The sequence below is a fragment of the Balaenoptera acutorostrata genome, chromosome 3 (genome assembly GCF_949987535.1).
Source record: "Balaenoptera acutorostrata chromosome 3, mBalAcu1.1, whole genome shotgun sequence".
Lineage (NCBI taxonomy): Eukaryota > Metazoa > Chordata > Mammalia > Artiodactyla > Balaenopteridae > Balaenoptera > Balaenoptera acutorostrata.
Window position 1 is genome coordinate 73,064,846 of NC_080066.1, and position 26,965 is coordinate 73,091,810.

Consider the following 26,965-nt stretch of genomic DNA (forward strand, 5'->3'; position numbering starts at 1 on the left):
AATAGAAAGGACAGGCCAAGACCTAGATAACCTGACTCAGGAACCATTATTTTTCCTGTTATCCCATATTCCACAGCTTTTTTTCGTGGTTTTAAGTATTTGAAAAGTTACTTTATTACTTATTCTAGTGAGTTTAAATGTGTTTATTATATTTTTTGGTTTTTGATTTTTTTAAAAATCTCATTTTATAACGGCTTTGCTGTGAAGAGAAGCTGGGCTTATTTCTGTAGGGCTGATCAGTCATTGAAAATGTGGAGAGTTTCGCCCTCTAGTGCTCAACTATCTAAAGTACAACCATTTGTTTCCTGAATTATTTATTACCAAGGGGCCTCCTTACAGGAAGTGGATATAAAAATGGAGAGGCAATGAGTAGGTGTGGTATAGTGTGAGAACCTGCAGGGTGTGGTTTCTCTATCTGCCCTGCTTTGTGGGAGGCCTCAACTCACCCTGCTTGTTCTTTCTTTTTTGGTGTATCTTTAGGTTCTGTTAACAAAATCTGTTTTTGTCTGTTAACAAAATCTGTTTCTTTAAGTTCTGTTAACAAAATCTCTTTTTGTTTTCAGTTACATATGAAATTTATTGCAAACTTCAGGCAAGCCTTGTAGTCAAAAGCTTCTGATGGCCTTGCTGTTTTGCTTCATTCTTTTTAAGATTATTTCAATTGCTGTGTATCAGCTCAACTTTATGTTATTTATGTCTCTTGTCAGGGTGCCTCCCCTTCCCATTAGTGACCTCATTTCCAAAAACCTCCTTCAAAGTACAATTTAGAAAGTTGCCTTTTCTTTCTTCATCTGCCCTGTAGAGTACTATGCACTCTTTTTCATGCAAATTTCCTGTAATTGGAGGTGGCAGTTAAACATGTTGTGCTTTTGTATTTTGGGTTACCTGAGTAGCTTTCCCTGCCTCCCTGACTCTGTTAGGTTTTACTTTCTGCACAAAGAAGACAAAATCAAGTTTAAGATAGCCCCTTATTCTTGCATCTGTCATTTATTTTGATAAAGCCCAGAACTCGATTCTGAAAAATAGACACATGAAATGTCTGAGATAAATTGTAATTGGCAATTAAAAATGGAAGAATGTACTACTTCTATTGTCTGACAGCCAAAGAATGTATAAGATGTTTTCTGAGATGTAGTTACAATTTTTTATTAAAGATTCTGCAGTTCTTTACCATCCTTATCTTCCCAATTTAAAGAAAAGAAAGAAAAATCCAGCAACTTGTTTTACATGATAAGCTCTCTGAATGCAGGGATACTGTTTTATGTGCCCACAAAGGGCACCTTAGTAATAAACTTTAAATTTTTCTTAAGGTGGCTGTGGGACACGGTACAAATGGGATGGAGCTGAGGATTGTGCCCTGATGTTTGCTTACATTAAACTAAATTTTAAGCGTTAATTTTTATGATGAATAAAAAGCACTAGGCGTGTATGCTAGGCATTCTGCAGCTTGTGTCTTTGCGGGCCTAGCCAGAATGGACTCTCTTAACAGCCTCGGCTACTCAATCTGCTGCTCACTTTTCGTGATGGTACCCAAAGAGTAACTGTAGCCCATGTACTAGAAATAACATTTTGTTTAAATTATCTTACTTTCAGGAAGGTGACGGCATAGAGTGAGGGGTGGTTACTCACCAGTTAGTGATTTGGACTGGGTTTTAGTTTAGGATTTGCTCTTTTCACTTGATATTTACTCGCCAGTCACAGATCTAGGCAAAGGAAGTATACGTTGTTTTTGGTTTTGATCTAAAATACTATCCCTGATTTAGATATACAAAGAATTAGTAAGCAGAGCCTTTCCAGAGCAGACGGGTTTCTGAAGGGATTACTTGGTTTTGAACCCCTTTCTGCTTTAATAACTGCAAACATAACGTGTCATCTGTCTTCCTTTTTAGAGCAAAGCCGGCGGGATGATTTGGAAGCCCTAGGCCATATGTTCATGTATTTCCTTCGAGGCAGCCTGCCCTGGCAAGGACTCAAGGTATCCTTGGAAGTGCTCAGTGGAGGGCTTTGTTTAAATACTCAGTTGATAATGAAGGGGTTGCTGACTTGATGTCTGTAGGAAGCACAAAAGGGAAGATTGGCTACAGGGATGACAGGCAGGAACGACATTAGTCTATAATGTAAATGCTCACCTGGGCTTTGGAAGCTCTGTTTTGCCCACGTTCGTCTTCTTCCCCTTCTGATCCTTCTTCCTTATTTTCGAGTTTTCCATAATCTCTTCCCTCATTCCCTCCCAGCCTTGGCAGTGCTGCTTTTCTCTCTGTGTCAGTATTCCTCCTTCACTAACATTATGTAGCAGGCATATTGTTCCCAGTGTGTTGGGGAATTTCTGGAACAAATTGATGATAGCAGCTGCTACACATTTTACCAACAAGGCCAGCAGGACTAGGTGTGCCCCTAAGGGGAACTGGGAAATACTTGTTCTTCCTATATAGGCTAAGGACCCACCTGAACTAAAACGAAAATCCAGGTTTAACATTGCTGTTCAAGTGTTTAAATTGAATAAATGCCTATGCGTAAAATAGCTGTTCCTTGTGAAATGTGTAGTTTAAATAGCCTTCCTTAGGTAAGTGTCAATACAGTGCATTTGTGTCGAAGTTAACTATTAATTATAGTTACCATTGTAATGATTACTCTATGCCTCTGGCGGTTAGACTAGGAAATGGTGAGCTTCTAACCCATTCTAAGTCCCATTAGATAGTTAAATGCAAGACGTTTTTGAGTTGTGATTTATTTCAACATGTTAGTATGGAAGGAAACTTAATCGGTAGCTTTGGGTACGACTACACCCCCTCCCTCCCGAAGGGCAGAATGATTCGTTTTGCTGTGCTTTCTTGGACATTGTCCTGAAAAGTGAGGCTTTTATCCCTTCCCTTTGGGAAGATTTTATTTCTTTCCCGTTAAATTCCTCTCCTAACATCTCCTCCATGGTCTTCTCCTAGTCACATATACCTTCTCATTGATACTGACAGCTGTCAAATAGAGTTTCACATCCTGTTTGCTCATCATACAGCCAAATAATGCATTTGTATATTACTAATTGCTTGAAACTTTCTCATGATTCATGAATCATTTTAGTGGTGGTTGTAGATTTAAACCTCCTCCGGCATACTTCAAAACATAATTGCTTAAAGCCACGTGCTGCAGGCTAGACAGAGCCTCATGAGAATCCCTTGAGACCACATTATTGGTCCAAGCTCCAGGAGCCCTCTGTCTACAGTCTTGAGCAAACCAGACTTGGCTACTTTGAGCCACTGACATATAGCAAACCTGTCTGTTAGCCATGCCTGTATCATAGTTAACATTTTTCCCTCTGGAAGCACATTGTGGAAAAGCAGTTGTTTTTTGTTTTTGTTTTTGTTTTAATTTAATTTTATATATTTATTTTTTATACAGCAGGTTCTTAGAAAGGCAGTTTTTTTACATCTTGTTCTTTTTCTATTCGACTTCACAATATATATGTTGTGGAGCCATCTGTCTGTTTGCCCCCATTTGGATTAGCAGTGTTTTTAATCTTATCTAGAGCTGATCTAAGAATGAGAAGGCTGAATAACTTTTGAACCCTAGTGGCCATGGGTCATTACTAAGCTGTTATAATTTTGTATTTATTTTCTTATCTTAGCCTCTCATCTCATTACATTTGGTGGTGTTTATCTGAGACTACTAAATGTATTGCAAGTAAAACTTCCCAGAACAGATGTTTTGTACATATCTAAATATATCATCTCTACTACATTTCTTGTTTGTTAATATTAGAAAAAAATTGAGACTGTCTAACAAATCCTGCCAGTTTGAGTGAAACAGTCATTATGTCCTGAAACATATTGGACCTCCCATACTTAACACCTCTTTCCAACTAACTTTCTCTCTTTCTTCTCTACAGGCTGATACATTAAAAGAAAGATATCAAAAAATTGGTGACACCAAAAGGAATACTCCCATTGAAGTTCTCTGTGAAAACTTTCCAGGTAGGATGCTGAAAAGACACTCCAGCCAGTGTGACTGAAGCTTTGAAGGAGGTGGAGACCATATCTTAGTATTTCTAGATACTCTCCAGAAAATTTACGTTTCCTTTTGTTGTTATTTAAATCAAGATAGGTTTTATCACTTTGATTTGGTCCATAAAGAAAACATCAGTGTCAAATAGTCTGTACAGATATTCCTTGCCTGGCCCAAAGCTTCTCCCCATGAGAAGCATTCAGCTAATGAGCATGGCCTTTAACCTCTTTCCTAACAGAGGAGATGGCAACCTACCTGCGATATGTCAGGCGATTAGACTTCTTTGAAAAACCTGACTATGAGTATTTACGGACGCTCTTCACAGACCTCTTTGAAAGGAAAGGCTACGCCTTTGACTACGCCTATGATTGGGTCGGGAGGCCTATTGTAAGTATCTTCTTTTTAACCTCCTCACCTCAGACCAGCACCGTCTCACCCCTTGCCAGACTTTCTGCTTAAATCTATGGGGTAAAAAAACCACAACATTCCTTTGACTGTAGACGTTCCATTTGCCAGTCTTTTCAGGGTGATGCCAGGGGTCACTCTCACTAGAGTAATAAAGGAGTTACTCTTACTAACTGTGTTTTTAAGATTATGACCACTGTGTCCTAAGATATCAGAATTTAAGTCAGTTTTTAAGAAGTTTTCTTTGAATGATCCAGGAGCTGGTGCTACATAAGCTGTTAAGGGACTTGATTTCCGTCGGGTGGAGCCCAGCACAAGAGGAAACTTCTGAATTTGCTCTTCTGGCCTTGGGTTCACAGGGCCTTAGAGCATACTAACAGTCATCACTGTAGGATGTTATTTTTCTTTTCGAAGGCAAGCTACTCTCCAATGAACTATTGAGGACCAAACTGTCTCCCTTTTGCAGATAAGCAAACTGAAAAGGCAAGAAGACTTGAAACTGGCCTTGGTGTAATAATAACAGTAATAATAATTACTACTGTTCTGTTAGAATTAGAATTAGAATGATGCTGTCCTTTGCGGAGACATTAAGTTGAACCTGTTTTCCCCATTTGACTTTTTGTTATATATTTTTCCAGCCTACTCCAGTAGGGTCAGTTCATGTAGATTCTGGTGCATCTGCAATAACTCGAGAAAGCCACACACACAGGGATCGGCCATCACAACAGCCTCTACGAAACCAGGTATGTGTTGGACCTTCATTGTTTCAGAAATCCCCCTTCTTCATGGCTAATATTAAAATCCAAATTCTTCAGCTTCTCCACTTAAGCGTATATACTGAAATTAAAGACAAAGGGCTTAGCGTTACTCACTGTTGTGGTGTGGCATCCCAGCATCCCTCAGGGTTGTGTAATAGCACTGAGATGTGGCCAGGTGTCTTACATGAAGCATCCACTCTAGAGAAGCTGGGCCTGTCAAAATCTGTTGGCCGAAAGGGACAGTCTGCCACAGGCCCAAAGACATACTGGATGGACAGGGTAGCCCACTTTGGGTCTCATCTGCAGTCCAGAGTAGAGCTCTCACCCATGCTGGTTTTTCCTTGCTGATTAAGAAGGGTGGGTAATTTGGACTTCCAGCTGACGTAGGCATGAACTGGCATCTCCACCCCACCTCTGTCCCTATATCCAGGTTAACTTTATAGCTGGCCAGGATCTGGACCTGTAGTGAAGATTCAGCTTTGCTTTAGGCCATTCCAGAGAAGGCCATGTCATCCATCCTTCAATGTTCATGGTTTGGGAAACTAGTGGTTTGGATGAGAGGCTTCTCTCAGCCTAAAGACAGAGGAGGCAAACACCACCCCCGCCCCTGCCAAAAAAAAAAAAAAAATCAACAAATTTGACAACGTTTAAAGAAAGGGGTAACTGTTTGGGAAGTAAATATGACAGTTTTAATCCTTATTACCCTATATATTGCTGAGAGGAAAATGTGTACCTCAATAGATAAAGAAGCAAAGAATAATAAACAGATAACACATATACACACATAATCATATCAAATTAGCTTGTTCCCCCTCATCCCTGACCTCACTGTTTTATATTCACAGACATTTTTACAATAAAAGGCAAAAAACACTTATCTCACAGATGTGCATGTAAAAGTACATAGGTTAAAAATAGAATATAGAATCCAGGTGCCCCCTCTAAAACAAAAACAAACAAAAAAGTAGTATATTTAGGTATATACACACACATACATACAGTAAAGTATGTACACAAATATAGATAGACTCACCAGTGAGTACGTACTTTTGGCATGTATGTGTGGCATGTTGGGTAAGAAAAAAATGTGTGAAGGAAGAAAATCTGTGTATTAGAGAGTAGACAAAAGAGAGAGTAAGTAGGCAAAAAGATGGGGTTTAGCAAACTATGACCCCTAATTGGGTCCAGAGTTACATACTTTAATCAGAGTACGTGGCTAATGATTCTATTTTGACTGACTTGTGATTTGACAGCAGAGTACTGTTGACTTCTGCTGTCGTTCTCCCCTACCCCCCTTTTAAAAAGTGTAGAGTGCACAGTTCAAATGACATTCTCATGCATTGCTCTTGACTTTGCAAATTGTTACAAATTCTCTAGAAAGTAATTTGATAAAGTTACAATCCTCTCTGATAGAATAATTTTACTTCTTGGAATCATAATAAAACAATCACAATAAAACAATCCAAGATACAGATTTACTTATGTGCATTTAACTGTCACAGTGCCATTTCTAGCAAAGTTTTAGAAATGATCCACCTATCCAATTATAAGGGAATGGTTATGGATCCGCTCAAATCTTTTATCAAATAAACTAGGTTATAATAAAATGAATTGTAACGCATTTATTCAGTAGAATATTATCTAGCCACTTAAAATAATATTTAGGAAAACTTGTAGCAACCTGAAAATGTTTATGGTTGTATAGTAAAGAAATCACAATACAAAATTAGAAATACCTCATGATTTTCCTGAAGGGGAAGGGAAAATGAGAAAGTCAATGGGAGGAGATAATGCCAAAATATTAACAGAAGTAGTGTTGGAAGTTGTAGTATTGTGGGTAATATTTTTCCAAACTATTCTATAATGGAGTTATGTTACCTTATAATGAAATATACATTTAAATAGTAAAGGTATGAAAGAAATAAAAGAATAACTTAAGTAGTCAGTGAAATCATAACATACCTGCCCATCATAAATATTGACTATTTATTCAAATAATTCAATATTTATTTGAATAAATATTCAAATATTTTTAGAATATTTGAAAACTAAAATATGTGTTTCCTTTAGTTTCCCTTGTCTTTTCTGCTTCAGTGAATTCATAATCAATGTTGCTGTTTTGAATGAATTTTAAAGGTATGGGGAAAGTGATGGTTGAAAACCTAGATTTCCAGGGTGGAAAATGAGGTCATACCTAGTATCTGAGTAAAAGTACAGTGAATTTCAGTGTACTTTCAAGTGAAAAGTCATTAAACCCGGGTATGTAATTAGGAAATCTCATCTACAAGGCAGTAAGCTTCTCTTTGAAGAGTTGAGTCTTGAAAGCGTGTTTGAATTTTTTTTTTTTCTTTTAGGGTTTTTAGTATCCTATGGCTGCTAAGGGATTGAAATTCCCCACATCAGTGCATATTTTATACCTCCTTTCCAGCAGGATTCTGAATTCTAACTGGGTAGAATTCTTTCTGCACTGTGCACTGTGGGTAAAAGGATTTCTAGTGTCTTTTCAGCCTTTACACTGTGTCTTAGTCTGTGGTCTCATTGCTTTGGTTCCATCTTCAGGGTTTTTTCCTTATGCTTTTTTTTTTTTTTTTTTTAAGATTAATTCTTTACAAGTTTTGAAATCAGCCAAAGAAGAAACTAAAATCTCTCCTTGAGAGAGATTGAAAGGTATTAAGTTTAGGGACAGCTAACCTTTCTTCAGCAATTTTGACTCGGTAAATCTAGCTAAGGACTTGCTATGTGAAAGTATGTCCTGGAGATACCAAGATAAGTAGGGAGTCCTTGTCCTCAAAGAACTGACAAGCAGATAAGCCAGGTAGCCAGATAACTTAATAACACAAGGCAGAACAGATAAGCAAATCACAATCTTTAGGGATTGGAAGGAGACTTTTCATCTAATCTGAGCATGACAAAGAATTTCATGAAAGAAGCTGCATTTGAAATGCTCTTGGAAGAATTGGGTGGAAATGAAAGAGACAGTCCAAGCAAAAAGGAAATATGAGCAACAACAAATTATCTGGTTCCATTTTGCTAAAATATATTCTGTGAATAAAGGAGACAAGGCTAGGGAAATAGGTTGGAGCCGTTCGATAAAGCTCCTGAAATGCTGGGCTACTGGAGAGTTAGTACTTAATTTCAGTAGGGAATAGGTACTAAAGGTATTTGAACAGAGGGGTGATAAGATCAAAACTTTGCTTTAGAAATCTTTCAGCATAGAAGGTGGTAATAGCTTGGCAGCCAGCATGGAGACCAATAAGACAGTGAGTTCCCTTGAGAGGTAAAGGGGGTGCATATGGACTGTAGTGGTGAGAATGAAATAAAATTGAAAAATGATACAGGGATATAATCTATCAGAATTGGGAGCTCACATGTATGGCAGGGTTGAGGGAGAAGGATGGGTCAAAGCTGTTGCTGTGTGCTTCAGCTGAAGATGGCTGGCAAGCAGAGGATGGCTCTCAAAAGAAAACCTGAGAGATCTTTGGAGATGACATTGACGATAATGCTTGAAGCGCCTACTTATTCTGAGTAAATCTGCCCATCAATTGTGTGATAGAGGAGTGAGCCTGGGATTAACAGTCTTTGTTTAGTTATATACTTAGGGTAGGAGGAGAAGGATGAGGAGCTCAGAACTTGGTTTTAGCTGATCCCAAGCCTTAGGCTGCAGGACACTTAAGCTTTTGGGGGCCTCAGCTTCCACAAATGTAAGCCTTGTAAGGGCAGAGATTTTTGTTGTTTTGTTCACTGCTGTATCCCTAACCCCTGAAAGAATGTCTGGAATAGTAGGCACTCAGTAAATAATAGTTTGAATGATGAATGAATGAATCTGTCAAATGAGGAGTTTAGATGAAATCAGATATTTGTTTAAAATATAGATTTTTATTTAACCTTCCAAGAAATTAAATTTTAAACTTTTCTTCCTACTTGTTTTTTCTGTTTCCACAAAGAGCCATCCTGCCTTGTTTGGCAGCCAGAGTAGGGCTAGATTGTCTGCTCAAGGGGAAGGGTTTGAAAAAACACAGCAGGCTCTTGCTGCAAAGCAAGTTCAGGAGATTGTATTAGTTCTCCATCACGGTGGGATTTTTCAGGGAAAATTTGCTTTGCTGGTCGACTGACCAGCATACTGAATTGAATACTGCATTGAATTGAGTATCATTTGGTTCCTAGATACAGTACTAGAGCCCAAACATGGTGGTCAGAGAACTGCATTTAAACTCACCTATATTGAATCTGTCTGGTATATTAATACCAGGTGCTTAAGAACAATTTCTTTGAACATTAATTTACCCAGCTAGAGAACTGTAATTCAGTCATGAGTTTGGGTAGAATAAATGTTCCTAAAAGCTAGATCCACTCAAAAGGATCCCAATGGGTTAGTCTTTTCTGTCATTTTACCCTTGGTATTTGTCCTTTCCCAGTTCCAAAGATGGTCAATCTTGCCATGACTCAGGTTCCTCTTAAAGAATTCTGCATTACCATTCATCAGGAAGACGATGAAAACTTTACTAGTTCTTCCTATTTCTACCCAGCAAAGCTTCCCTTGCATTCGCTGATCAAATTCGATCAGGAAGTAAGTCCTGCCACTATCCAGATAGCTCATATTAAAGTGCAGTACTGTCGAAGGTCTTATGCAGTGTGTTCGACATGCAACAAAATATATATAAATATAGCATATATAAATATAGCAAAATATATAAAAATTTATATATATATATATATAAATATAGCATATTGCATTGATTAGCGTGTGCATGCAGCAGCACACTTCCTTTCAGAACCTCTAGCTTGTGACAGTCCTTACTCGGGTAGATGCTACACAAATATATACTACTACTGTGGTTCAGCAGTTTTGTTAGTTTCTCTTTTCTCCCATAGACCCCTTTTATTTGGTAGATTTTCTGTGGGCGTTTGAAGAAGGGGTACTTGGCCTAAAAGGTTAGGGAGAACAGATCTGTTTTGAGGTTGGAAAGCGTCATATTGGTCATCGAGAATTATTAAATTCTACCAGACGTGGTATCCTACCCCTGATAATATTGAATCCTCAAATATTACTTATTCATTTTTATAGGACCAGCATATGTTTAAGGGAAAGAATGTCATATTGAGTTCTGAAGAAGATATGCCCCAGTAAAAGAGTAGTTCAGATTTATTCTGTTTGTGTCTAGACTCCAAGGGATTAGATTTAAGTCCAGTAGCCTTAAAAAAAAAAAAAAGAAAAGCTGATCAATTCTCCATTCCCTTCCTTTTACAGAGTACTTCTTTGTTTTCAGCGAGGTTCAGAGTTCGCTAGTTTAAGGAGCAGATGAGTTTGCTCAGCGATCACTTGCCTACTTCTGACCTGTGTGTGATTTCCTGACTTGCTGCCTGCTGTCTAGCAGGAGCTCAGGTGTGGAGATTGCACACTCACCCTGCCCCGCTCCAGCACAGAGCTCAGTGCAGAATGAGCTGTCCCTCCTCATTTCTGGGACCTTAATTCCAAGGGGGATATTGCAACAAGCAAGTGCAAAACTGAAGTACAATCCTTCTTAGCTTCTCCCATTCTGTGACCTAGTCTTTGCTACTCACCTCTGCTCCTAATTCTCTATTCCATATTAAAAGTTTTCTTCTGTCTGTATGCATTGTTCAGTATTTTGTATATCAGCATATACCCTGTGTTCTGAGGCACCTCCTTGTAGGAGGATGATTCCAGAGTAATCTTACCTAGATAAATCATCATTCCATAGAGGAGGTGTCTTATGCCATTTTGAGGAAGAATAGGGCAAGATTTGAGTAGAGAATTTCAAACCTCTAGGATGGTTCCTGTGATTTTTTTTCAGAGCTTCACAGAATTGATGCTGCTATCTCTGTGGGCCTATATAGTATTGGGCTTGGAAATAATCCTTCCAGGTTCTTATCAGTGATTTTCAAATATCGCTGATATTTGATCAAGTTTGTAGAAAACAGGAACTCACTATTGGTACACCTGACAGACTGCATGTAACAATCCCTGTCTGGCAGAGGAAAATTGGTTCTATTTCATGAGCTTAATGGAGAAGTTTTTGATTTTGTTAAAGTATACACTTTAATAACTTTTTTTTTTTTTTTTTTTTTTTTTTATAAATATCGTTCACAGTTTATAGCTACTTTATTTATTTATTTTTTTGGCCGTGTTGGGTCTTCGGTTCGTGCGAGGGCTTTCTCCGGTTACGGCAAGTGGGGGCCACTCTTCATCGCGGTGCGGGGACCGCTCTTCATCGCGGTGCGCGGGCCTTTCACTATCGCGGCCCCTCCCGTTGCGGGGCACAGGCTCCAGACGCGCAGGCTCAGTAGTTGTGGCTCACGGGCCCAGCTGCTCCGTGGCATGCGGGATCTTCCCAGACCAGGGCTCGAACCCGTGTCCCCTGCATTAGCAGGCAGATTCTCAACCACTGCGCCACCAGGGAAGCCCTACACTTTAATAACTTTACCAACTTTTTTTCATTTCATACCTGAGGTCTAACACATAATATAGTATACTTAATATACTATATTAAAATTTTGTTTAATCTTGGAAGTGTGGTAAGACAGAATGTAATCAAGTGTATTTATTACTAACCTTTTGGTATTATTCAGTCTCTATTCTTGTTAATTACAGTTGAAGACTGTAATTATATAATGAGGCCTAGAAGACTGACATGAGAGGCCAAAATGTTCTGTATAGACGGCAACTTTTAAAATATTCTAAGAGCCATGAAGTAAAATGGATAAAATCCATTTTATAGATGCAATCAAAATTAATTTTTCAAAATAACTTTACATAAAGAGTAGGATTTGGTGATTTGTTTGTTACAACAGGAGGAAGATATTTGCCTGCCTTCTGCTTCAGAAAAGTAGCTTAATCTCCAATAAAAATTTGAGATAATTTTCAAGCCATAGATGGAAGTGGTTATCTGAGGTGTTTTCAGACTGTATTTTCTTGCCCTCCTGTTAGTGTCGTTCTCCCCACTGTCTGTCTGTGAATCGCTGCCAAATGATTGCTGGGAGAGACTTGCTTCCTCTGCCCTAGGCACATGTGGTGGTTTTGACTTTTTACACTAGGCTTCTATGTTTTCCCTTAACTATTTTTTGTAGCTTTGCCTTTAATTTATGTTCTGCTAGGTTGCTGCTTTTTTTATTTCCACGTTCACCTACTAGATAGTAAACTAAGCATTTCCACGCAGGTGATGCAATCACAACTGAAGATTTTAAAGCATTATCCCAAGGAGTTCCCACTACTTGAGATTCCTGCTCCTGCCTTTGGGGATTTACACACTCCATTTGGACCTTTGCCTTTCAAGTAATGCAGAGAGATTGGTTTTGTTGAATGACTCTTCTACCCATGGACGCTCCTGATTGCTTTTTAGATAGACACGTTGCATGAATGATTTTTAAGAATGAAGGGTTTACATGCCGATCTCCTCTGCTGGTTTGCTTGGTATAACTGGCTCCTGTGCTGATTACGCCTAATCATAACCTCTGTGTATACAGCATTGCCTAGAGTACCTTTCAGGAACAGGTAGACTAGCAGAATTCTGTAGTTGCGGACATTCCTTGGTTTCATTTAGTGTCTAGGCACTCAGTTGCTTTCTAAAACTGGCAGATGAACACTTCTACTACATCAGCCTCTAGATACCAGTCCAGGCCCTTAAATTCCAGAAGAGAATAGCCATAGAGTTTAGTATTGTGGTGAAAGTAGTTCCCAAAGTAATAAACCAGCAACCCCAGGTTCAGGTCTGTCCCTTGGCTTTGGTGCTTTCAGTGGCTACGGAAGGTGTTGGAGAGCAGTGGAATGGTGCCATGTGTTCTTCCCTTGTCACAGGGGAAGCATTTGTGAAGCAATCTGGAGAGCCAGCATTGTTTTTCTCTCCTCAGAAGATAAATAGAACATTGCTTGGAGGGTGGAGGTGGAGGGTAACTTCTGGGCCTTTGAAAAAATGTCTTGCTATTTTCATTTAGACAAAAATGTTAATTATTCCAACAAATTTCCTATTTAGCTAGAATGAATATAAACAAGTACACAGCCCAGGGAATCAGACAGTAGCATCAAATCAGACTTCTGAGATGTATTTCAGTAAAACTAGAAATAACAGCTGATCCAGCTGTCCAGGGTTTTGTTAAGCTTGAAAGCATATGAGTGTTTTACATACGTATCATCTGCCCTAAAAACAAATGCAAAACAGAGAGTGTTCATGAGAGAAGTAATTGCGCTGAACGTGTATTCATAGAACTCAAAACAGCACCAAATGACTTATAAATGTCTGGATATTTTTTAAGCATTTAAATTTTTTGAGAACAGACAATTCTATATAGTAGTTTAGGAGCTTAAACAGTCTACTTAAATACTACAAAAAACTCATAAAGTCCTAGAGAGAACTGAAGAGGCTATCACTAATAGATATTAGTTATAGATATTACTTATAATATTAGAAGAACAGATATATTCTCAAATCTCCAGTAGTGAGAATAAATGAGATTAAGTGCTCTGAGATATGGATATTGGTTTATAAAATAGTTATGATGTTATAATAGTTATGTTATAAACCACAGTCTTATTTTGGAAAAATGAAATTTTTTGAACTTCTGAACTGAACTTCTGAACTTCTCGGCAGAATTAATTGGGGTGGGGAGATATTTTGAGTAGCTTTGATTCTCTCAAATGTGACTAGCAGTATAAAACTAAACTCCTCTTTTGTAAGAGTATATATAGCAAGCAAGTTAATATAGTTGCCTTCTTACAGAATATGCTCATTCCCTGAGGAATATCAGAAAACATGGCCAGGATCTTTTATAGTGCTGTTTCCCATGTCACCTCATATTCCATTACTTAAAGAAGATGAGTAAGTTGTAGCTGGTGTACGACGCTTTTTTTAAATGGGAAAAGCCTTTTTGATGATTTATAGATGAGCTTTAAACAACTCTTGTCAATGAGTTACAGAAGGGGGTGAGTGAAGTGGAGCCTCAAATCACTACTACTTCGGTCTTCCTTTTCCTTTTTATAGAATACAACATTTATAGCTGTGAACATTTCTAATATTTATAGCATCCTTACTGGTTTTCGTGCAGAGCAGCAATATCACGTCCCAACCCCTGCTGCTGTTTATATCAGCAGCAGTTAAAATTTGACTTACTAATCCCTCATTGCTGCCTCTCCAACACCTCATTTTTCATTTTTGTAGAACCTTAGGACTGTTACAGCTGAGCATCATGATGCTAACACCTGCTCAGCCATCTGGCACAGGGGAAGCGGCACCTAAACAGATTCTTCAGAACAAATATCACATAGGAGCAAGATCAGAATAGTGTGAGATCTAAAAAAACAGGTAAAGAAGGAATGAAGAGAGCCTGAATGACAGCAAAGGTGAACTCAGAACCCAACGAGGTTTTGAATTGAAAGCCCTCCTTCTGCTGGGAAAAGATCTGCCTTTTGCTTTCTAGAAGAAAATAGTTCGTAGTAGTCTTATCTAAACTTTTGCTAATTCCAGGCTAGAGGCTGTTAGCTAGAGGAATCTGAGAAACATTGTAGCCTTATTTTCCCCCATCTTTTCATATTCTTGACCTGTGAACCTGCTTTTGAAGAGATACTTTGTTCATCCTTTTAGATAAGAAAGCATATTCCAGCTACTGCTCATTTTATCTTAGTTGAAAGTCTTCTGGAAGTTTATGTTGAGGGTAGTGGGCTCCCTATTCAAGGAAAAGGCTTATTACCTTGATTCCTAATGCTGTGAATTTTCTATATTGACTACTGTCTATTTAGATAGATAATTAGTGAAATGATTTGTAAGTATGATTATTCCTTTGTCCAACAATCCTAACTTTCTGAATTTGGTCTGCTTAGTGGCTACTGAAATTTTACTAATATGGAAGCTAAAAGGTGATTCCAGCTTTTGATAGTTTTTATTTTTTTTAACCTCCTCCGTTGGTGATTATTGTTTTTCTGTGTCTAGGCAAGGATGGTATGCTAGAGACAGTTACGTGTTGGCTCATTAGGCTGAAATGAATGTAGCCAAGCTATCTTTTTCTCAGTGCTTTGCAGCAGTTGTTCAAAATCCAAAACAAAAACAAAACCCTTAGGGACACTAATGTACTTGATTTTGATATTGCTTGCTGTTGCTTCACCTTTCCTTCCATATCTTGCTCTCATGCTTCCTAATGCCTGAGCAGACTGCATCGTCAGACCGCCGAGGAGAGTGGGAAGTCCAGCCCAGCCGGCAGACCAATACCTCGTACCTGACGTCTCACTTGGCTGCAGACCGCCATGGGGGATCAGTGCAGGTACTTACGGCCTTTATTGCCTTTTCCTGGCCCTCCCAGCTTGGCTGGTAGAATGTTGGCTTGTTTCTAAAACCCAAGTTCCTTTAGAATGGAAACTTACAGCAAGGTTGAGCTGCTTTTATAGTGAACTGAATATCTCTGTGCTGATTTTCTACCTAGGTGGACTTGTAAGACTCACTTGTTGAGATGATTCTGGGTTGTTGTCATTGACTAAGAAATATCTATATGACTTCTGATACTGATTCCTGGTTAAACTAATCCTACAACCTTGATCCACTCATGATAGACCATAAAATAATGTCAAGGTAGAAGTCTCTTAGTGTCAAGTCTGGGAACTGCAAAGAAATATTTAAAATAAGTATTTTGGGGATAGAGGACTGCATATATAGCTCATTCCATGATGCTATATGCCCTAGTACATAAGGTGAGATTGTTCATTGCTCCAACTCAACCGTTTATGAGTGGGAACCCAAGAAGTTGGGCTACTTCTTTTTTTCTCCCTGGAGTAAGTGTGGTCTTAGAGAATTATTTCTGATTTCATTTGGACTATTTTGAATCTCTATTCTCTCTTGTACTTAAGAACACCTTGCATCTCTTAACTTTTCATATATGTCACTGTTTTAATAATCTTAACCTGAATATTTTTCTCATACTGGTAAGTGACACCACCAGTTGGGGCACACAGGTGAACCCAGAGCTACCAAATGTAAATTCTTATAAAGGAATAGGCAAGCCTTTTTCACACAGAAATGCATCTTGATAGGCTGATTGTTTAGGATATGCCTTTACATGGGGTGACTCACTGAAGATTGTGTTATTCACAGGAAGTTAGGAGACAGCTTTGTCCTCTAAACCAAAAATGATCTCATAGGAACATCTCATAGGTAAAAATGATGGATTGAACACACCCACTCCTGAAACAACACTAAAAAAATGATAAGGAGATTTTTGTTTTAAGGTATAAATCCATATAAGAATGGAGAAAACAGAAGAGGAGGCCACAGCAATCGGCTGTTAGAAGCTGGATAGCAGATGGGCAATTATTAAATGACTTAGGAGTCCCGAGAAAACCAGATTCTGAACCAACACAGGGGAAAGCTTGAGAGCCTATTTATACTGGGGAATCCCCAAAAGCCTCAGAAATTGGCCTTCTATAAGGGGGAGGTGGGTGTGGAGGGGCATGTGCTAAAATAAAGATTGGTTTAAAGTCTGTTTGAGAAACCACAGATCCCTAGATGTTCTCCTCCTTTCCAGCAAAGACCAAAGAGTTATTCTTTGGAGAGGGCAAAAAAGAGGGTCTCTGGATTAGGAGATACAAGGCACATTTGGGGACAGAATACCATACTGGAAAAGGGGAGATTAAATGAATGTGTGCATACTGACTGCCTGCTTTCCCCATTTAGTACTTCAGAATGCTGATAGTCAGGTATGTACCTTGCAGGCAGGAGACTGAGTCGGCTCTGGGGAATCTAACCAGCCCCAAAGAAAACATCTGAGCCTACTGACAACAGGGTTTCCCTAATGAAATGGCCCAGCCAGATCATTCTGCAGTGAGATCCGTACTTAAAAGTCCCACCCCTGTACTCACAGTGCCAGTTAACTTTACATTCTTCCACTTTTAAATATGAGCAAACACTCAGGGATTTTCAGACTTCTGAGGAAAGCCTTTAATAAGATAGAGACCAAAACAAGCAATAACAGCAACAAAAAAATACCTTGTTATTAAAAACCTCAGAGATAGAAGATATTGCAACTGTGAAGCAAGGACAGCATGCTACCTTTAAAAGGAACATTCTAAGAGCAAACACACAAACAAAAAAATAGCTCTCCAAAATTAAAAACATAGTAAACAAAAATTTAAAACTCAATAGTTTGTTTTATTTTTCTTTTCATAAAAAATATTCATGTTCTCAAGTTCTACATATATTAACATGTGTGCTCTGATGAATACAGGCTAAACAAACTGATAATAAATTCAGTAGTTTTCTTATGTTATCTGAGCAAAAAATAATGATACTGGTTATATTCTTCCTGTTGATGTTCGAAACAGTTGCTGCTTATAGAGCAATTTAAGACCAGGAATAATTACTAGTGCATCAGTTGAATGCTACATACATTCCTCAGATTAGAAATCCACAGCTAAAATTATCAAGTTGTAAACAATGTATTTCATCACAACTTTATTAATAATTTACACATGGCATGGAAGAAATGTTATTTCAAATTCATTTCTAAATAAAAATTTTGACAATTAAAAAAAATAATAAAACTCAGTAGTTTGGAAGATAAAGTTGTAAGGAAGTCTCCCAGAAAGTAGAGCAAAGAGAGAGAAAAATAGTAGAAAACAGGGACTTCCCTGGTGGTCCAGTGGTAAAGAATCCGTCTTACAATGCAGGGGACGTGGGTTCGATCCCTGTTCAGGAAACTAAGATCCCACGTGCCAGGGCAACTAAGCCCGTATGCCACAACTACTGAGCTCACGCAACTCAACTAGAGAACCTGTGTGCCGCAATCTACAGAGCCCACGTGCTCTGGAATCTGCGGGCCACAACTAGAGAGCCCACACACCCTGGAGCCTGCGCACCACAACTAGAGAAAGAAAAACCTGCACGCCACAACTAGAGAGAAGCCCGCATGCTGCAACAGAAGATCCCGCATGCCTCAATGAAGATCCCACATGCCACAACTAAGACCCAATGCGGTCAAAAATAAAAAATAAATAAGTAAGTAAGTAAATAATTTTTTTAATTAAAAAAAAAATAGTAGAAAACAACGTAAGATTTAAGGAGAGTCTGGACGGTCCAATTTCTAAATAATGGGAGTTCCAGAGAGAGAACAGAGAAAGTGGAGGGGAGGAACTCGTTAATGAAATAATTTCCCGGAACTCATAAAGACTTGTTTCCAGATCAACAGGGCCCCCTAAGTGCCCAGCTTAATGGATAGTGGAACCACACCAAAGTATATCATTGTGAAATTCCAAAACACTGAAGACAAAGAGAAGATCCTTCAAGCTTCCAGAAAGAGAAAACAGTCACATGCAAATAAAGGATCAGGACTTAGTATAGCTTCAGATTTCTGAATGGCAATGCTGGAAGCTAGAAGGCAATGAACAATACCTTCAAAACTTCTGAGGGAAAATTATTTCCAACCTAGAATTCTGTACTCATTCAAACTGTCAATCTGGTTGGAATATAGAATAAAGACATTTTCAGGGCTTCCCTGGTGGCGCAGTGGTTAAGAATCCGCCTGCCAATGCAGGGGACACGGGTTCGAGCCCTGGTCCGGGAAGATCCCACATGCCGCAGAGCAACTAAGCTCGTGCGCCACAACTACTGAGCCTGCGCTCTAGAGCCTGTGAGCCACAACTACTGAGCCCAAGTGCCACAACTACTGAAGCCCATGCGCCTAGAGCCCGTGCTCCACAATAAGAGAAGCCACCGCAATGAGAAGCCTGCGCACCGCAATGAAGAGTAGCCCCCGCTCGCCGCAACTAGAGAAAGCCCGCACACAGCAACGAAGACCCAACACAGCCAAAAATAAATAAATAAAATAAATAAATTTATTAAAAAAAAAAAAAAAAAAAAGACATTTTCAGAAGTCTGTGGTCTCAGGAATTTTACATCTCATGCACCCTTATGAAGCTGTAGGAGGATGTGAGCTATGAAAATGAGTGAATAAACCAAGAAAAGAGTAAATATTGGATCCAGGAAACAAGAGATCCAGCGTAGGAAAGAAGCAATATTGATATAATGGTAAAGATAGAAGGTCCCAGGATGACAGTTGTACTCCAGTAGAAGGGGACAGCCTGTCCCAAACAGAGCTGGTCAGGAGGCCTTGAGAGCAATTTTACCAAAATGATGAAATGACTAGGATACTGATACGTCAGAATATCTTGAAAGTAGATAAATGACAGAGTTTGGTTAGAATTAGTGATTAGCAAAAAATTTACAAAAAGCTAAGTAAAAATAAATTTTAAAAGATCATGGGCTTCCCTGGTGGCGCAGTGGTTGAGAATCTGCCTGCTAATGCAGGGGACACGGGTTCGAGCCCTGGTCTGGGAGGATCCCACATGCCGCGGAGCGACTGGGCCTGTGAGCCACAACTGCTGAGCCTGCGCATCTGGAGCCTGTGCTCCGCAGCAAGAGAGGCCACGATGGTGAGAGGCTCGTGCACCGCGATGAAGAGTGGCCCCCGCTTGCCGCAACTAGAGAAAGCCCAAGCACAGAAACAAAGACCCAACATAGCAATCAATCAATCAATCAGTCAATCAATCAATCAATAAATAAATATTTTTTAAAAAAAGATCATTGGGGCTTTCCTGGTGGCGCAGTGGTTGAGAATCTGCCTGCCAATGCAGGGGACACGGGTTCGAGCCCTGGTCTGGGAAGATCCCACATGCCACAGAGCAACTGGGCCCGTGAGCCACAATTACTGAGCCTGCGCGTCTGGAGCCTGTGCTCCACAACAAGAGAGGCCGTGATGGTGAGAGGCCCGCGCACCGCGATGAAGAGTGGTCCCCACTTGCCACAACTAGAGAAAGCCCTCGCACAGAAACGAAGACCCAATACAGTCATAAATAAATAAATAAAAAGAACGTGAATTTCTTTAAAAAAAAAAAAAAAAAGATCATTAACTCCATGGAAAACAAGAAATTACACAAGGAAGGAAAGATAACCATGGTATACTCCATGACATAGCCGTAAATAGCTTTTAATAGTCATAATATAAATGCTAAGGATTGATCTAATCTGAATTACAGTATAAACTTTAATGGCAGAATAGAAAGATGGAAAAGGTGAATATACTGCCTAAAAGTGACAAATCAAGATGTATGTTATTCAGAGATACGGAAGCAAAAAACAAAGGAATCAGCTATAAAGGAAGGGGAAATGGTGGAGTGTAGGAAAGAAATTATTGTTTTTCCTAAGAATCCTTGTAGAAATATTTGATTCTTTACACAGTGTGCTTATATAACTGATAAAAATAAAACCTAACAATTAAAAAAATATATATAAACATATATATGCACACATATCAGTTTCTAATTATCTCATTTGCAAAAATTTGTTTGTTTAATAATAGCCAATCCATCTACTACTGTTGAAATGTGAGTTATCACTATTATGGAGGGTAATTTGGCAATCCCTGTTAGAATCTTAAGTATCTACACTTTTTGATCCAGTGAATCCAGTTTCAGATAAATACCCCTCAAAAATGCACAGATCCTAAAGATACATGTTCTAGAACAATGCTGTTAAAAGAAATGAGTCTCATCTGTAATTTAAAATTGTCTAGTAATCACATTAAAAAATAAAAAGAAACAAGTGGAACTAACCTTAATAATATATTTAACCCAGTATATCTAAAATAGTTCAACATATAGTCACTATTAAAAATATTTGTGGGGCTTCCCTGGTGGCGCAGTGGTTGAGAGTCTGCCTGCTGATGCAGGGGACACGGGTTCGAGCCCTGGTCTGGGAGGATCCCGCATGCCGCGGAGCGGCTGGGCCCGTGAGCCACAAATTACTGAGCCTGCGCGTCTGGAGCCTGTGCTCCGCAGCGAGAGAGGCCGCGATGGTGAGAGGCCCGCGCAGCGCGATGAAGAGTGGTCCCCACTTGCCGCAACTAGAGAAAGCCCTCGCACAGAAACGAAGACCCAACACAGCAATCAATCGATCAATAAATAAAAACGTGAATTTCTAAAAAAAAAAAAAAAAAAAAAATTTGTGATATTTAACCTTTTTTTTTTTGAAATCTAGTGTGTATTTTAGACTTACAGAACATCTCAGTTCAGCATTAACTAAACAGATATAACACTTCCATACCATGGAGAGAGATAGATCTCTGGATGTCACGGAAAATGGCCAAGATATATTGTGGAAAAAGCAAGTGGTCCAGCAGTGTGTAAAATTTGGCCCTGTTTTTATTTTCACATATGTATGAAAAAATATATATGTCAGAGAGAATACACACACACATAAACACACATATACATTAGTGTATGCAGAGGAAAAAAAAGAATATAGAGTAGGGGTGGGAAAACACAACCAGTGGACCAAATCCCACCCTCTGCCTGTTTTTGTAAATAAAGTTTTATTAGAACACAACCACACTCATTTGTTTACATACTGTCTGTGTCTGCTTTCATGCTGCAGTGGCAGAGTTGTGTAGTTTGGACACAGACTCCATACCCCACAAAGCCTAAAATATTTACTACTTGTCCTTTTATGTAAATAAATACTTTGCATACCCTTATTCTCAAGGAACATTTACCAGATTTCCCACTAGACACTTCCACGTGATGATGTCACTGGAAACTTGCACTTTTTATGCTGTCTTTTTTAATATTCTAATTTATTTTTTACAACAAACATGCTTGCTTTGTAATTAGAAAATAAAACAAAGATAAATAATAACTTCAAAAGGGAAACGCCTGAGTCAGGCATGTCTGGACAGTTTACTAGATTTGTGTTCCTAGAACATGGGAGTGCTTATTTGGACAATGTTTCCTGCTGTCCACTGTGACTAGTTGTCTTTAGATTAGAATTGGAGTCAACTAGAGTTTCTGGCAGCACTTTTGAAAAATACAACCTCCTTCAATTCCCTGGGAGAACTAAGTTCTGCCAGCTTCCTTGACACTTGGATAGGGGACAGGTAGTTGTGCCATTTCCCTAATATTATGTTAAGCTCTGCTGCTCCTCACTATATCTGTCTCTTTGATTTTAGCCCCAATTTTTGTAAACTCGTAAAGGCTGTGCTTTTTGCAAACCAAATCAGCAGTATCTTTCTAGCACAACAGATGCCCATATATTTTTGAGTTGTCTCACTTGCTAAAGTTAATGTGGTTGAACCGTGGTTGGCCTAAGTGGATGACCTGAAGACACCATGGCCATGGTAGGGTGGGCAGAATGCCAGGATGAGAAGAGTTTGCTCTGATAAGGCGCATGGACACTCCCATTTCAACCTGTTTAATGGGCAGGTCCCCTACGGTTCTCATCCTTGCAGTATTTCCACAGATCTTCCACATGTGGAAGGCCTAAATTAAAAAAGACAGAATATTTTTCTCTATCAAAAAGATGACTCTAAAATTGTTTGAATTAAAACATGCAGGAAATATAAGGGCATAAGACTTAAGAATGACATTTAACGTTTAGCTAATATTTACTTGGCTCAAATCTTTATAACTTATAATTATTTACAACTCTTATTAAGGTTAGTGTTATTACAGTTTTATAGATAGGGAAGCTGAAGTAGAGAATTACCAAATGCATTGGTTGTGAGAAGTAGCATTGAAATGTTGATTAGCAGCTAAAGTACTGCTTCCTTTGATACACAGCTCTGATTTTTCTTCATGGTAACATTTTGAAAAATGGGGCTAATAACTCAAATCTCTGAGACTCTTAAAAGGGATGTTACCAATATTAAGGGCTAAAGTTCAAAATAGTACTTCACCTTAGTCTCTTTCATGAATAATCCTGTGTTAATTACTTTGGTCTTGTGTGATATAGCCAGAGGAATGTGAAATTAATATTAATAGTGATTGCAGCAAAATAAATTGTCAGTATTCCAGATATACAAATAACGCTTACTTTTTAATTAAGTTATTCTAAAATAATCAATGGAAAAGTATAAAAATGATAGTTTCAAATACTAATAATTTGTTACATTTGTTAGGTTCTTTACAGTTTTTCAAATTGCTTTCCTAAACATCATTCTATTTAACTACCGTAGTAATTATAAGGTAAATAGGACCAAGGTGGTTATCGGCCTAATCTTACAGAATTAGAAACCAGGGCTCAAAGAGAATGTTGATGGTAGAGCTAGGCCTGGAATCCAGCTCTTGGGTCACCTACACTAGGTGTTTGTTCCACTGCACATCTAGGCAACTGTTCAGTGGTTTGACGAACTGTACCTTCAACCTGAAATAATTAAGTGGATGCTCTAGAGACCCAGATTAGTTGCCATTGATTCCCAAGTATATTCTAGGTGCAGTTAAGCTTAAGGTTAGACAACTGGTGGTAAGGTTACCATTTGTGCCTGATTTGTTTGAGACCAGATACTCATGGATACAGACAAGATGTCTAGTCTATAAAATGGGGATAACCTCTTCTTCCTTAGATTGCTCAAGGACATTGCTTGTGGGTCAAGCGGCAACATAGTAAGGGGAAATTAGAGAGTATGAGACATGCGAAACACTGTAAGCACGTGCTGTGACCCAGAGTCACCAAGTAATTCACAGTGGTGATGCCTACTGTCGCTTTGTTCACGTCAGTAGAGGCCAAGACATTTTATTTAACATCTTGTCTAGTTCCTGAATTGTTTACTAAAAAACTTACTGTGATTTCTCCTTTAACCCTTGTACTCACAGAATGAATTTACCAGCGTTATCACTAGTGTGCAGCCAGAATGTGCCCACAAGAAGCATATATAGGCTGAGGAAATTAACAGGACAACATTAGCATGACAGGCTGTGGTTTCTCCAGTCTGTAAACATTCTCTCCTCAACTTTTCATTTTTGCTTGTTTTCTCCCAACTTTTCATTTTGAAATTTTAAAATCTACAGCAAAGGGCCGGGGTGGGGGAGGGGGGGTGCAGTGAGCCTGTGTGTATCCTTAACCTAGATTAACAAATGATTGATTTTTGCCATATTTGCCTTAACTCGGAAGGGGGGTGTTTTCTAAACTATTTGTAAGTACATTTTACCCCAAAATACTTCAGCCTGCATCTCCTAAGAATGAAGCCATTCTCTCATGTAACCAACAACACCATTGTCATATCTAAGAAAATTAATAATTCCGTAATAGCTAATGTACAGTCATATCACATTTCCCCCAATTGTCTCCAAAATTACTTTTATAGTGTTCAGGATCTAATCAGGGTTCTTGCATTGTATTCGGTTGCTATGCCTCTTGTCTTTTTCAACCTCTTAGTCTCTTAATCTCTTTTAATCTATAACAGTCACCTCTGTGTTTAAAAAAAAAAGATTTTTGAGGCATTTCTTTTTTGAAGAATCCAGGCTTGTTGTCATATAGAATGTCCTGCATTTTGGATTTGTCTGTTTTTTTCCATCATACTTAGATTCAGATAAAACTTTTTTGTTTGGCAAGAATACTATATAGATAACGTTATGTAGTATTCATTATATCCTGTCAGGAGATAAATAAGGTTAGGTTGTTCCATTGATCAGAGATGCTATATTTGATCACTAGCAGAAACTTGGGTCTCCCATAGGTTAAGTCCAAGTTTAATATTGTATGTTTCCTTGACTAACTGTACAGCATTGTTTTAATTTTTTTAAAGCTTGTATAATTAATAAAAGTAATAAATAGTTCTGGTTTAGAAATAATGGTGGGCATAGACTTCTGGTAAGTAGTATTCACCTTGTCTACCCTTTCCTCAAAGACTCCTTATACTAAACATTTCCTTCCACCTTCCTCTTTATAAGTGTGCAGGAAATTTTTGCAAATTAACTGCTAATGAGGACCCCATATCTAGAGGGAGATAAGAGTAAACATTTATTGAGGGAGAATAACAGTACTCTGAACGTTTATTGAGCCATTACCATGGACCATGGCACTGGGCTAGCACTTTCTGTGGATGGTCTGCACAGTAACCCAGTTAGGTAAGCAGCATTGTTTGCCCGTTTTACAGATTAGGAAGCTCAGGCACAGAAAGAGTGAGATCTTGCCCAAGGACCCACAGCAAGTAAGTGGTGGAGCTAGGGCTCAGAGCCAGGGCGGAGTAAATCCAGAGCCCATTTCTCATCTACTGCGCTGTGCTGCCTCCATTACTGTGCACCAGCTGTTGTACCACACACTGTCTCATGCATTTTCTTGTATAATTCTCACATCAGTCTGTAAGCAGCAGTCTCATATAGATGAAAAGTTACTTACCCGAGGGCGTGTGGTATCTGAACCATTTATCCTATTTTGTGGTTCTCTCCCATGTTTCAGCCAAGGTCTTTAACAGCAGAGTGGTTTGTCCAGCGGGGTCCCTTTTCCCACTTCCCAGCACCCACATAAACAGGAATCATGTGCTGGAAATGAAACCAGGTGACAGAAGCAGCTGCACAAGCAAGAGAAGCCTGATCGGTTCCACCTAACCAGATGACAGGAGTGAGAGCCTTCAGTTACAATTCGGGGACCGTCAGTGAGAAATGGGATGACACTGAACCTGGAATAAAGGTTGTTGAAATAAGACTGGTCTTCCAAGGGAAAGTGTTTCCTTACTGTCTGCTGTCTCACCAGAGAGGATGTGGCAGTCTTAGTTGAGTAACTTCAAACCGATGGTCCAAAGCCATGAAGAAATTTCTGAAGGAAAGTGTGATTGCTTATAGTTTTTGATGCTCACTATTGATTTCCTTTTTAGAATTTTTTTCAACATCATCACTGAGTCTGTATATAATTATAGCATAATAAACTGAGAGGAATAGAATTAAAGACAGTAATATGACCAAAAAGTTTATACGATTTTTGTGAGGATTAAATTGATATACACACACACACACACCACAATGTAGCAGAGTTCCTAACACAGAGTAGGCATTCAGTATGGAAGTTATCATCATTATGTAATTAACTCATTGAGTTTTGTGCTCTCACATGATATGGGTCTGGGAACATTCCCTAAGTGAGGACATTTAGCCCCCCGACCCAGGAAAACAAACATCCCAAACACTCCTGGCTGCTACCTAAGCTGGAGACCAGGTCTCCCCTAGGGACCCTCTGCCGCACTGGCACGAGGCTCCGATTGCCGTGGTGTCCGTCACACTCTGTCCTTCTGTTTCAGGTGGTTAGCTCAACCAACGGAGAGCTGAATGTCGATGACCCCACGGGAGCCCACTCCAACGCACCGATCACAGCTCACGCCGAGGTGGAGGTAGTGGAGGAAGCGAAGTACGTTCATCTTTCAAGGGGGCTCTTGAGTTATAGGTTGAAAAACCTTTTCTCTGTCTCTTCCTGTCATGTGCTGCTCATTTCAGACTGGATACCTCATGCTTGTGCCCACAGCTTTCTTCCTTTGACCATTTTATTTTTTGCATGGTACCTTAAGGCTGCTGCTGCCCTTCTTTAGCTGTGATTTCTGAGAGGACAGTCACATTTTTAGTCCACGTGGATGAAAAGACATAGTGAACTAAAAGAATCATGGTATGAGAGCTACAGCAGATAGCAGTCCTGAGCCTCTTGGCGCCCTGGAGCCTCTTGCTCCCTAAGGGACACAGAGAAGAATCTGCTTGTCTAAACCATGGGCCATGCTGAACAGCATTTGATTTCTGGTTCTTGGCTAACCACTTTGCATCTATAGTCCTAGACAAGGGTCTCAGAGCCCTTTTGTTCTCACTTAAATGGTTCTGAATTCAGAGAGACTCAAGATAAGTCAGTCAAGAAAAATAGTCTCTGCACCTGTTGAATGAAAGAGTCTTGGGATGGAGAGGAAATCACACTCATCCCAAGAGGGTGAGGAGGTTACCCCACTCCCTTTTCTGCTTCTCTTGCATGTTAGTGTCTTGCCCTGCCCATACCACCAGCCCCTTGGTGCTC

The 26,965-nt window shown here is 39.2% G+C and overlaps 1 protein-coding gene across 8 annotated transcripts in view; it reads left to right on the plus strand.

Moving 5' to 3' along the window:
* CSNK1G1 (casein kinase 1 gamma 1) overlaps positions 1–26,965 on the plus strand; it is a 166,733-nt gene that overhangs the window by 132,429 nt on the left and 7,339 nt on the right. For 6 of the 8 annotated variants that reach the window (XM_057543042.1, XM_057543036.1, XM_057543035.1 and 3 more), the window contains 6 exons: positions 1,890–1,975; positions 3,881–3,965; positions 4,235–4,383; positions 5,040–5,144; positions 15,315–15,425; positions 26,214–26,320. In XM_057543042.1, the coding sequence (XP_057399025.1) occupies positions 1,890–1,975; positions 3,881–3,965; positions 4,235–4,383; positions 5,040–5,144; positions 15,315–15,425; positions 26,214–26,320 (643 nt within the window). Of the gene's footprint in view, positions 1–1,889; positions 1,976–3,880; positions 3,966–4,234; positions 4,384–5,039; positions 5,145–12,334; positions 12,981–15,314; positions 15,426–26,213; positions 26,321–26,965 lie in introns of those variants that run through there. The other 2 variants (XM_057543038.1, XM_057543037.1) reach the window with 2 other exon arrangements.